The sequence below is a fragment of the Chelonoidis abingdonii genome, chromosome 3 (assembly GCF_003597395.2).
Source record: "Chelonoidis abingdonii isolate Lonesome George chromosome 3, CheloAbing_2.0, whole genome shotgun sequence".
Lineage (NCBI taxonomy): Eukaryota > Metazoa > Chordata > Testudines > Testudinidae > Chelonoidis > Chelonoidis abingdonii.
The window spans coordinates 67,226,794-67,239,389 of record NC_133771.1 but is presented as its reverse complement, the minus strand read 5'-3'; the positions used below and the strand labels follow the sequence as shown (position 1 = coordinate 67,239,389).

The following is a 12,596-nucleotide window of genomic DNA, read 5'->3' as shown; positions in this document are numbered from 1 at the left end:
CCTTTTAATATGTTGGTTGAGACCCTACACTAAGTAGGTTTGCAGGACAGACGAGTCATATGACAATCACAGATCCAATGAGAAGACACGTGCAGTTATGCCCATCCCATACAGGACTACAAGAAAATTGATGAACTTGTAGAAAGTCACAGAAAATATCACGAGCTTTTGTGTGCGCACATACAGGAAAGTAAGATGAATATTGCGAGTATATTCGAATGCACAAACACAGGTCAAGCTGAAACAATTTTGCAACATTACTATGATATATTTTGTTTAAGCAATATAATTACCTACTGAGACAAATCACCCACAGATTTATGTGTATGGGAGCTGGGAAAAGAAGCCTTATAATAATTAATGATACATTTTTATATTTGTCACATTACGAAAAATTATATATGAGGATGCTCTACCTGATAGAGGGAGATGAAAGACAATTTAGCGTGTGCGTGATGTTGGCATTTTTTTTTTCACAATAATTCGAAGCACCCCCTCATTGGTAACTTACAAGGGATTATAAGACAGGGATAATAGACTTTAAGACACAATTAAAGCTTCTACAATTAGTCTGTTCAAACATACTGAAATGATGCATTTAAGAAATTAATATACGTCTTTTGCACCCAATCTGAAAATGCACAAGTGGCTCATAATCACAGCCCAAGAGCTGGCAATGATACACTGCGTCCTATCTCACTCATGGTTCTGACTGGCAATAGTGTGAAATATATATAGTGATTTAATGTGCATACTTGGCACTCCATGGCAAACCATAGGATGTCACACAAAAAAAAAACCCCTATTTATAACTGACATATCTTTATATGAAATGAAGGAATAATAATGAACTGTAGAAACTGATATCACAATCCCTATGAAGTAGCTTTTCAGATGTCAAGTATGAGAGGGTTAACGTCCGTGTATAAGTCATGGATCATTCCTAAAAGCAGCAGAGAATTCCTTGGTCAAACCTTAAATAAACTAACGGACGTTTTGGAGCATGATCATTTCGATGGGTAGAATATCCCACTTCGCTAGAATGCTGATGATCTATAGATTGTATGTGGAGTAAATTTCCCCACAAAGCTCATGCTACCAAACGTCCAGTATTAGTCTATCAAAGGTGCCACAGATTCTTTTTATTTTTTTTTTTTCCACCCCCGCTCCCCCTACCCCATTCCCTTTTTTCTCACTCTGCGTCTTTTAAGATAAGAGAAGTGTGACATACTTTGGATACTTGTTATTGCTCTAATTAATAAAACGCTGCTTGATAAAATTAACTGAACAAAATGACATTCAAGAACAGATCACTTTCTGAGCTACATACATCACGTGTCCCAATAAAAAAACAAAACTGCCCATTACTCCAAAGTTAAGGTTCAGTATAATAATGAACAAATGCTTAAACAATATAGTAAAAATAAAAATTTTTTCTTTTAAACAATCTGTAGGAGAATCCAGTCCCTGAACATGAATAGATAACCTGGCGTACCATCTATGCTGATGAATAGTGTAAACAGCCTCAAGCTCTATAACGTTGAAGAGAAAATAGCTGTGGGTCAGCTAATAAACTAAACCTAAAGCCTTATATTCTTTTATATTTATTTTTTCCTTATGCATAGAACCTAACACGTCATCAGTAAAAATCAAACCTTCTGTTTAATTTAAAAAAAAAAAAAAAAAAAAGTGGAGTATTCTTATACTTTATCCTTAATGGGACACTCCTGCTGCTCTAATAATTGGGATTTTTAAGCCTTGTTGGACCTTTTTACTTCTGTTGAAGTACAATCATATAGCTGGAGTTAAGTGACAGCTCTATTTAATCAACCAGGGAATAAAAACCAGCTCTTGTAATGCCCGGTTTGTGGATACCCTGCCCCCTGGCTGCACTGCTAACCTAAACTGACTGTTTAATAAGATGATGTGGAAAAACCTCTTACTGATTGCTGCCACGCAGACAGAACTATTACCTTGCCTACTACACTAATCAGGGCTGGATAGCAGTATCACAATAAATGGTTAGTTATAGTATATTGTCCCTTTGCTTCGTGTGCTTCACTTTTGTGAGTAGGCAGAACCTTGATGTGTACAAGAATCCCACTTTCTGCAAGGATTTATTGATCTGGGTTCTGGCTGCTTAGTGGGCAAAATAGTACACAGATGTATCATCATACACCTGTGAGGTTCCACACTTGCTGAGCTACTATGTAGTCACTTCTATTTTAATTTCTATTTTCAGCTATTAACCAGGCCAGTGATGGCCTCCAAAACTTTAGAGACCACTGTTTCCTAGATGTGGTACCTGTCCTCTAGTGCTCTTTCAGGCACCTCAGCTGTATTATACAAGTAACTTTCTGTAAAGGACTGTAACCACATAGCAGAAAATCTCAACTGTAATAAACTGGGACCTAAATGTTACTGCTGTATTACCTATCTCCTCCCAGCTTGGTATTATTTTACTCTTTAATACTGGAAAGTGAAGGAATCACTCACATGGAATTCAAGTTGCTGTCCCTCATTTTGAGACTTTGCTCACATATATACCTCAGTAGGATGAGAACTATTCTATCCTGATAGGGACAGATTAGTCTTTCCAAACTACAGCCACAGAAGCTGCTGTTCAACATTCTCTGGTGTCAATTTTATTTCCCCCTTACTCCCTGAAGAAAATCTGTTCTAGCTGAGATTTTCTAGAATGTATATAAAATGAAGCTTAGGGATATGTTTGAGAAATCACAGCTCAGGTGAATCAGTTTCATAATAAATTCCTCATGTGATTCAAGGAAATATTGAGTGGCATATTATTGCACAGTGGGATACAGCAATAGCATATAACTTAGTCTTTTAAATGTCTGGGCTTAATGGATAGAACTGAAGTATTGTAGACCAGGCCACACATTACTACACTACGCGTTTAAATTGATTTAACGCTGTACCCGTCCACACTACAACGCCCTTTATATCGATATAAAGGGCTCTTTAAATCGATTTCTGTACTCCTCCCCGACGAGAGGAGTAGCGCTAAATTCGATATTAACATATCGGATTACGGTTAGTGTGGACGGAAATCGACGTTATTGGCCTCCGGGCGGTATCCCACAGTGCACCACTGACCGCTCTGGACAGCAATCTGAACTCGGGCAGGGGGCAGGTAAACAGAAAAGCCCCCGCAATACTTTGATTACATTTCCCTGTTGGCCACCAGCGGGAGCTCCTGCATCAGCACGAGTGCGAGCCAGTCCCAAATCCAAAAAAGAGCTTCCAGAATGGAACCGTAACGGAGACTGATCAGCTTTATGGGTGAAAGACAAATCTGGTTGTATCAAGCTCCGTTCAGAAGACGAAATGACAAAGCGTTTTGAAAAATCTCAGGCTACGCAGTGCTGCATGACATGTAACGGAAAGCAAAGAATCAATGGACGCTCATGGAGGAGGGAGAGGTACTGAGGATCCACTATCCCCAGCACGCAGTCTCTGAAAAGATTTGCATGCTTGGCTGAGTCCCAGTCTGTAGTAAGAATCAGTGTCTGGCGTGGTTAGGGACATAGCTCCTCAGTTTTCTCCCCCCCCCCCACCTGAAAGAAAAGGGAAAGAAATTCAATTCTTGATCTTTCAGTGCTTCACCTATTTACTAGCTGCTGCTGGAGATCGCGATACTTGGACCATGAAGAGCAGTATCTGCTCTTCTCCTCCCGGTGGCAGATGTGCAAGTCGATGATATCCATATTGCACAGCCGGATGCTCCTGGCTGGCCTTAGGTGAGCTGGCCCGGGGCGCGCCTGAGGTAAAAATGGGAATGAGGGCCCAGTTTCCAGAGATGGTACAGAAACGCTGAAAGTTCTTATAGCAATGGGGCTGAGCTCCCAGTTCTTGAAGACGTTTACCCCTCCTTCCTGTAATAAGAAGATTCTGTACTCCTGACTGTCATAGCAGCGCTGCTGGCTCTCCCACACATCACGCTAATTCCTGCCGACTATATTGCACCGGGAGCTCTCCCCTCATTTAATTCAATAATCATGTGCTATCCTTTGGATTTTTATTATTCATCGCCAAATGGCAGGACCTTGCCACGGTAGCCAGGTAAGGTTGGGGAGAAGAAAACGTGGGGTTTGTGCAGGGGGACCCCCTGTAATACTGAACGGAGCAGCGGTGCCTTCTTGATAACATTGCCTTATCTAGCAGACTGACTCTATTTTTAGAAACAATAAGGAGGATTGACTTGGGGAGTCAATCCCAATTTTGCTTTGCGTTGCGCCCCCTGGCGATTTCACAGCCAGGCACTCATGATAGCAGCGGACAGTACAGAGGGGAGAGATAACCGTCATTTCATTGCCAGTTTACTCGCGAGTAGAACGGTACAGAACGACTGGTACCATCTCTGGCTATCATGCAAAAGCAAGTGAATGCTGCTGTGTAGCGCTGGAGTATCGCCCCTCTGTCCCGGCATCCATACACATACGGGCCGAAAAAAAAAAAAGCTGAACGGTCCATGGTGCCGTGCTATGGCATCTGCCAGGGCAATCCAGGGAAAACGCGCAGAAGGATTGTCAGCTGATGTTTCCCAGAGGAAGGAATGATGACGACATTTACCCAGAACCACCCGTGACAATATATGATTCAACCCAGAATTCCAAGGGCGGGGGAGACTGCGGGAACTATGGGATAGCTACAGAAGAGCTACCCACAATGCAACGCTTCAGAAAATCGACGTTAGCCTCGGACCATGGACGCACAACGCCGAATAACTGTCGCCTAAGTGTAGCCGCATGAAATCGAATTTATAATATCAGTTTTATAAAATCGATTTTAGCTAATTCGATATTATCCCGTAGTGTAGACGTGGCCTGTGTGTTTGATTAGATAATACTTCCTTCAGTACAGGCAAAGCACCTTTCCTTTTAATGCCATATAAACTCTTTGGATAGGCACACAGTACATATGCATAACCCACAGTAAAATATAATAGGGACCATCATTCAAAGAACTAGCAGATTGCCAGTTTCAACAGAAAAAGTGTGTTAGCAACTTCCAATGGGTTAGATAAACTGTGAACACAAAGATAAACTAGAAACAAAGTGAAAAATGTGCAGCTTGTATTTTGTAGGTTGTTTTTCTTTAAAGACAGAACTCAGGACAACAAAACACAGATACTATAAATATTAGGCATCATAATCAATATGAGCCAACAATATTTAAACTTGATTCAGGCTACATCCAGAACTGGTCTCTTATTTACAAATATTTAAATATAACCTGAAATGTTCTTTACATACAGAATAAGAAAAGAAAACTATACAACTCTGAAAGATACAGCATTTCATTTAAACAATTACATTACATTTAAGCTGAATAGTACTAATTATAGCTCACGTTTTTATGACACCTTCCAGGAAATCCTTCTCAACCATCTCTTCAATTTTTTGCCTTGCTCTGCTGGAGAATGTTTTTTGGTTCTCCATTTTTATGTCCTTATTGGGGAAAGAATTTGGGTAAAGGACAGGGCTCCCTGAGTGTCCAACACATCTGCTTGTGACTTTGCTATTAAAAACCTGGCTGAGTACATTGAAGAAAGGGAGAAGCTGCTCAATGCTGCGGACAGTATAGATGGTTAACAGCAAATGACCTGGTTCCCAACTTAATGTTTTCCCTGAGCAGTCCTCCTCTGGGTTTTTCTGTAAATACAGATAAATAGTACAGAACAAAAGCAAAATACATAGAACAAGCAGAAAATTTAAGAGGTTAAAACATTTCAGTACACTGCTACCAGCAGAACAGCTGTTAGTGAATCTCCAGGGCAGTATTTAAGTCATCTACTTGTTCTTTGACATCAGTGTTCTTATCTCAGTCTGTGGCCAATATTACTGAAGATACAAATCCCAGAACAGAGACATTAAAATAAAATAAAACATTTTTATTGGAGGGCAACAGTACTGGTATTTCAGGAGATCAGCTGTGCAAAGATTTATTTCTATAATAATGTTTTATAGTCTAAACAGACATCATTTCTCAGAGCATGAAAGTTAAATTACTTACCTGAAATGTGTGCATCTCAGAAGATATTGTCCACACACTTAGGTTACATATATGGGCTTAGGGCATTGTTTGACAGAAGAAATTTCTGGAACCCCACCACTAAAGGCAGCAGTCATAAGCCAAAAGCTGAAAGGGTATGTGCATATATGTGTATATATATCCCTCCTTTAGGGTTTTCTATAGCATTAATCACTGTAATACCTACTGTGCATTACATTGTAGTCTTTAACCATCAGTTCCCCTTTTGATCCAAATTACCGTCATAACTATACCCCAAGCTAGAAAATGACCATGACTATGCCAATACTTGAGAGGATGTGGCTGCACACTGCTCTACATGGACCAGCATAGTATATTGGCAGTGTTCCTTCTACCACAAAGCAATGTACCCAGCTGTGTTGTAGCAGGAGTTGGTGCTTATTCCCGAGGGAGGGAGGGAGAAGAAAAGCACCACATCAATGAGTAATGTCTTGAAATGCCTCTGATCTGTGTGCTTCCCCTCCCACTGTGGGTGTAGCACATACAGAATAAGAAGTGGAGACTGGAGAATTATCAAAGGAAACACCATGGGACGTGAGCAGACAGCATGAGAGCAATGTGAGAAGCCCTTAACATAAGGGGATGTGAAAATCAGAAGAGGAAGTGTGAGAACAGATTTACTTACTGTTTACTCACATTTCAGCCCTTGGGTAACTACAGATTTATTCAAAATATATTCTATAAACATATTTTTTTACCCTTTAAACAACATTAAGCGTCTTTTTTGAAACTAAGTTATGGGGACATCTCCATTATATAAAACAGTCTTCAAAATGCAGGACAATATATTCTATTTAGTATTTTTCTTCAGCAGTGAAACTGTTTTGTCCTATGATATGACTTAAAACTGTCACTTATTTGGTAAAATTTCTTGAGTAAAAACAGGCTGTGTAACAAATCAGAGCAAGAAGAATCCAGAATTCTAATACAGAATGAGTTGCTGTCCCCAAGCCTTTTTAAAAAAATACTACTTTGGCCAAGTCATAACTTTGTCTCATCAGTGCAGCTGAAGAAATAGGTTTAAAACTTAAATTATTGATTAAAAAAACAACACTTTTTCACAGTGTTCCTTAGCACTGTATTCAGAGAGGAAGGGAATTTCCAGTGTTGATTTTGAGAGTATTGCCTCAGAGTGGACACTTATGGATGGGGTTATCCCAAAACTAATCACCACCATTTATTCATTACAAACATTAGTGGAGTAGTGCTGGAAGTGATCAACCAAAGTGCATCTATGCAAATTACACTAATTGGTCTGGATGTGATTACAAATCCATCTATGTCACTTCTTCACCTTGGTATCTAAGCAAATTCCACTAATTTGTCTGATAGGTAAATGACAGGTAATTTGACACAGAGACTAGAACACAGGTATGTGCTTGGATTCTGATGCGTGGTAGAAGCAGTTTTGTTGTTTAAATCCTATGATGGTTGTATTCCTTTTGCAAATCTATTTCTTGAAATCCCTTTTACTTAGAGAAGCTGGCTGAACAAAAATACACTTCTCCTCTGTAGTCAGCTACATAAATAGATGTATTTAGGACTCTATTCTTTTGTCTTCATCCAAATATCCATAACTCTGCCTCTGAAGAGAGTTATCCCCTTTTGCATTTCTTATTGAAATCCGGATACCACACATGGCTGTGAGCATCAGGTGGTAACAAATAAGTTTTTGTTTCACAACTCAAGCATCAAAGGCCACCCTCACCTGATGCTTGGCCATCTCCACTCCCTCCAAAATCATCATTTTAAAGTCCTCCTGCTTGTCCTGTGGAAGGAAAGAGGAGAACTTTCAGACTGCGTTCCATAAATTAAAATAATACTTAGCCATGAAGGCTTTGTAGTTGGCAATTTGGGTGTTGAGTTTTACCAGAAGTTCCCTGTCCCAAAAGGGCCCATTGTCTTCAGTCATAACCTGGGGGCAGCAGACTGTGGAGTTAGTGTGTGGAGAAGGAGGCTAATGACAGAAAGAAATTCCAGTATGTGTTTCTGTTTCTTGTCATAATGCTGACTCAACGCACCTCCTTCAGCCACCAGTGCTTGAGGAATGTCAAACTGCATGAATCTCGCTATCAGTTAAGGTGTCCTGAAGCTAAAGTAAGCTCAAGTGACACATCCTGCCAATAAATTGTACACTCCAAGAGAAACACACTGCTATCTTTATCAGTATTCTTCCACTGCAATTAGAAAGAAACAATAGACTGGAAGCTGGTATTTATTATCTCACTCCCATTCCTCTCACCCTTGTATTCCCAGTTTGTGGTTCACAATTTGTAACTGCTGCCTTGACTAGAGGATTCTAGAAGTTTCTGGAAACACACTGTGAAAGCTAATGAGTTTAAAAAAATGTGGCTCTCAACATGAGTACGTACCAGAATTAATATTATAAATCAGTCGGCAAGACTATTTTGGAATGCATCATATGCCTAAGCAATGTACAAAACTATATCTTCAAACATCAAGCAAGGAATATACAGTATTTAACAATTCATATAGTGATACAGACTAAATCTGATTAGCACTGCACTATGGGAAGAGGAGCTTATGGGGGTGATTTTCCTAGCTCATCAATGACGAGGTGAAGAATCTTGACTTTCATCACATATTTTGCTTGAAATTCCTGTAGGTTTTGAGCTGGTTTAATGGTACATATATACCTACAACACTAAATCACATTTTCACACAACAAATAACTACAGCAATAATTTTTTTCCCCTAAAGAGACAGTTCAGCGGGAAGTAAATTTTCCTGCAGTGGTTAAATACAGTATGCCAGCATATGCCATCGCCAGGGGTGTAACAATATTCAGATGGGCTTCCAAGAATAAACTGCAAGTTAGCATCCCTGCAAAACTTTGAAATGTTCCTCTCCTGTCTCTTCTATCACTTGTCTAAGCTTGCGAAGCCATCCTTCCCCCTTGCAGTCTTTGCCCTTGTTCTTGGTTCCATCTCCACCCTAGTAGTGGCAAATGTTTTCAAAGCTACCATCTAGTGTTTTTCCTGCTGCGTGGGAGCAGTGGGAGCTTTCCCCACCTCAGCTGGTCCCCTGCTCAGTCTCTCACTTTCCAGCCAGCAAGAGATTCAACAACATAGGTAGTTAGTTCTCTATCTCTTTCTGCTGTGTGTGCTTTACAATTGTTAGTGGAAATAATTCCAATGGAAAGGCAATGGTGCAATCACTGGAGGATGGAAAACAAGTCTCCAAAATGTTTCTGTTCCAGTGGTGTTGGCTGCTAACCCTCACTCGCTGGAATAATGGAAGACTGGCAAAACTGAAAGAGCTCCTCTCCTTTTCAGCTCTTCTCCCTCTTCACAAAGTACCCCAACCCACTTCCCCCCCATTGCTCTCAGTTCTCCCTCTCAGAGCTGCTGCCATTGTTCCTTGTGTCCCTCTCTCAGGCCATCAGGGGAACAACAAGCACCAGCTGTTTACATGTTTATCCTGTTCATATCTCCAGTTCAGTAATTCTTCCACTTCTGCTGACACATATTTTGCTTTGCCTGAAGACTTAAAACTGGCTTTTCTTGGATTCAGGTGTTAAAATTGCCTTACAAAGCTAGAAACCCAGCCCTTCAGGGCTCTGCCTAGTATTAAGACAAATTATTTTTTAATAAAGTTTGGTTTCTAAATATTTGTGAGCATTTTCCAGGAGCAGAAACAAACACTTTCCTATTTTAGTAGGTAAATTATCATACAATTGTCTATAAACAGCTATAGCTACTAGAAAGTGTTTGGTTTTTATATTAAACTATATTTAGGATTTGGAGGATACAGTATTATATTTTTCATTCATTATCTTTTATCAATGACAAAAGATGTAATTGGCTATGTCATAACTAATGAACACAGTATATTTCAAATACCCAATTATATTTTTTCATTATCTGAGACTCACTTTGATTTGAAACTTTCACTCAAACATCAGCACGCTAGCACACTTGGCAATGCCCCTTTAATTTTATTTAGAAAAGTGAACAATGCTACTAGTTTCTGTATGGGCAGCTTTACAGAGTAAAACAAAACAAGGAAAAAGTAAATACCTTTGCTCTTTTCCGCAGCAGTTTTGCTAATCGTACCACATATGGTTTAAATTCCCTTTGATGTGTGCCCTGTCTTCGTACCTCCAAACCTGAATCATCTGACACTTCTGGAATAAAAGCCCACCGATACCTGTCAAGAGGCAACGGTCACAGGTTGTTCATATCAAACAGGAAACTTTTAAGCTAGCTAGAACCCCATAATATTGTAATAAAATGAGGGATCTATAAAACCTTGTCAGATTCCCTTATAAAGAAAGAAAAATTAGGCTCTTTCAGGAGAGGAAGAAAAGGTGGCTTGTACCATAGACGCCATTTTCTGAAAAGGGAAAGAGATTACAGCAACACTGAAAATAAAATACTGCTTCCTTTTCCCTCTTGTGTTTCTTTACTGACAACTGAAGGACCAATTCAGGATAGCAAAAGGAAGAGAAGGTAGAGGAAGAGGAGAAGCAATATGGGACCCAGGTCACTATTCTGTCCTAAGAAAACCTACAGTGATTTTAAAATGTGTATCAAACACCTGAGGTAGTTTTGTACATTTGCAAATTACTGTTGTACTTTTCTTGGTTCAGCCACAAGTCTGGAAGCTCTTTTGTAAGGTAAAACCCAAACCAAGTTGTGAGCCGTGTGTAAGAAAATTACCGTTTCCACAGCCTCTGATCACACAACACTGTAGAATTGGTTAGGTGCATCATGCGCTGTAGTAGGAGCTGAAGAAATTGCCTTCCCTCAATAATCAAATGCAGTCTACAACAAGAGGTAGGACAAGACAGACTAATGTCTGATCCAATAAGATTAATATGTTTCTATGAACGCACAGTAAGGAACATAGAAAATTATCAATTAGAAATCCTTTACTGAAAGCCATTGTCATGTGGTTTGGTTACTAACGGAAAGTAGGACAGTGTGAACAGTTCATTTGCGACCCTGAGCCTACCCAGAAAATCAGGGTGGACTCAAAATTCTAGTGACACAATCATCTTAAGCTTATGAATGTCAGTGGACTTTGACTGATTTGCAGTGTGCACAGCCCAGTTTTTCCTTCACCCCACATATTCTTCCTACAAACAAGGCAGTTAGAGCTGACTGAATTCTGCAGGGGTCATTCAAATGCAGTGGCAAGGAGTCAGTCCCTCTGAATCACCCAAAGGCAAGAGTTGGGATATGCAGTCAGTCATACATCCTGCTCTGTTCTGGGGTTGGATGCCCCATGTCATAAACAGATAACTAAGGGTTAATGTTTCTTTTACCTGTAAAGGGTTAACAAAGGGAACCAAACACCTGACCAGAGGACCAATCAGGAAACCGGATTTTTCAAAGCTCAGGGAGGGAAATATTTTGGTGTGTGTCCTTTGTCTTGTCTCTGTTGCTCTCTCGCTCTGAGAGTAATCTCTCTAATCTCCAGGCTTTAAAAATCTTCTGTTTCCCAAGTGTAAGTACAGATATAAAGACAATATAGGTTTATATTGTTTTGTATTTACATGTGTGTAGTTGCTGGAATGTTTTAAATTGTATTTCTTTTTGAATAGGCTGTTTATTCATTTGTTTTCTTTTAACCAATGACCCTGTATATTGTCACTTGATACACGAGACCATTTTATGTCTTTTTCTTTCTTTTATATAAAGCTTTCTTTTAAACTTGTTGATTTTCTTTCTAGTTGAGGCTCAAGGGATAAATTCTGTGCCAGATTACGGTCTCTCTCAGGAAAGACTGGGAGGGGAAAAAGAAGGAGGGGGGGAGGTGAATGGTCCTCTCTGTGTTTGTGTTTCAAGGACTTGAAACATGGTGATCTCCTAGTGTACCAGGGCGGGAAAATCTGGGAGGAGGTAAAGAGGGTGAAGGAAGTGGGTTATTTCCTTTGTTGTGAGACTCAGGGCCTCTGAGTCTTGGGGTCCCCCAGGGAAGGTTTGGGGAGACAGAGTGAGCCAGACACTGGAATTCTGGCTGGTGGCAGCGCTATCAGATCCAAGCTGGTAATTAAGCTTGGAGGGTTCATGCAGGCACCCACGTTTTGGACGCTAAGGTTCAGAATTGGGACTTATGCTTATGACAACCCATCACTGGGATCTTCAGTGGATGACAAGTAACTACTCCTCCATCTTTTAGCTTCTGCAGGCAGATCTCAGGTAAGGCCAATATTCAGCAGCCCATCTGGATCTAGGAGAGGGCAGTTTACACCCATGGACACCATAACAAAGGGGTAAGCCATTAATCCCCAAAAAGCAACCTCCTGCAAGTAGATCATGCAGGATTCGTGTAAAGTTTAGATTTTACGGTCTTCAGAACGGATACTGTGTCTGAATTAGTCTCAGAGACATGTAAGCATACTTTTGCATGCTTGAAAATTATTAACAAAAGCAAGATACCTAAGTACACTTAAAATTACAAATAAATCATTTTAAAATGCACTACTTGATCACTACTTATTTTGCTTATTCATAATGATACGAGTTCAGAGCTCTCTCTCTCTCCTATTAGCG

General features: G+C 40.0%; 1 protein-coding gene across 1 annotated transcript in view; it reads right to left on the bottom strand.

Annotated features, from left to right (window-relative positions):
* Positions 1-5,079: 5,079 nt before the first annotated feature.
* DOP1A (DOP1 leucine zipper like protein A) overlaps positions 5,080-12,596 on the bottom strand; it is a 96,342-nt gene continuing 88,825 nt past the window's right edge. The window contains exons 36-38 of the mRNA XM_075064558.1: positions 10,116-10,245; positions 7,784-7,843; positions 5,080-5,675 (exon numbers count right to left, since the gene is read on the bottom strand). Of these exons, the coding sequence (XP_074920659.1) occupies positions 5,370-5,675; positions 7,784-7,843; positions 10,116-10,245 (496 nt within the window). The 3' untranslated portion in view covers positions 5,080-5,369. The remainder of the gene's footprint in view (positions 5,676-7,783; positions 7,844-10,115; positions 10,246-12,596) is intronic.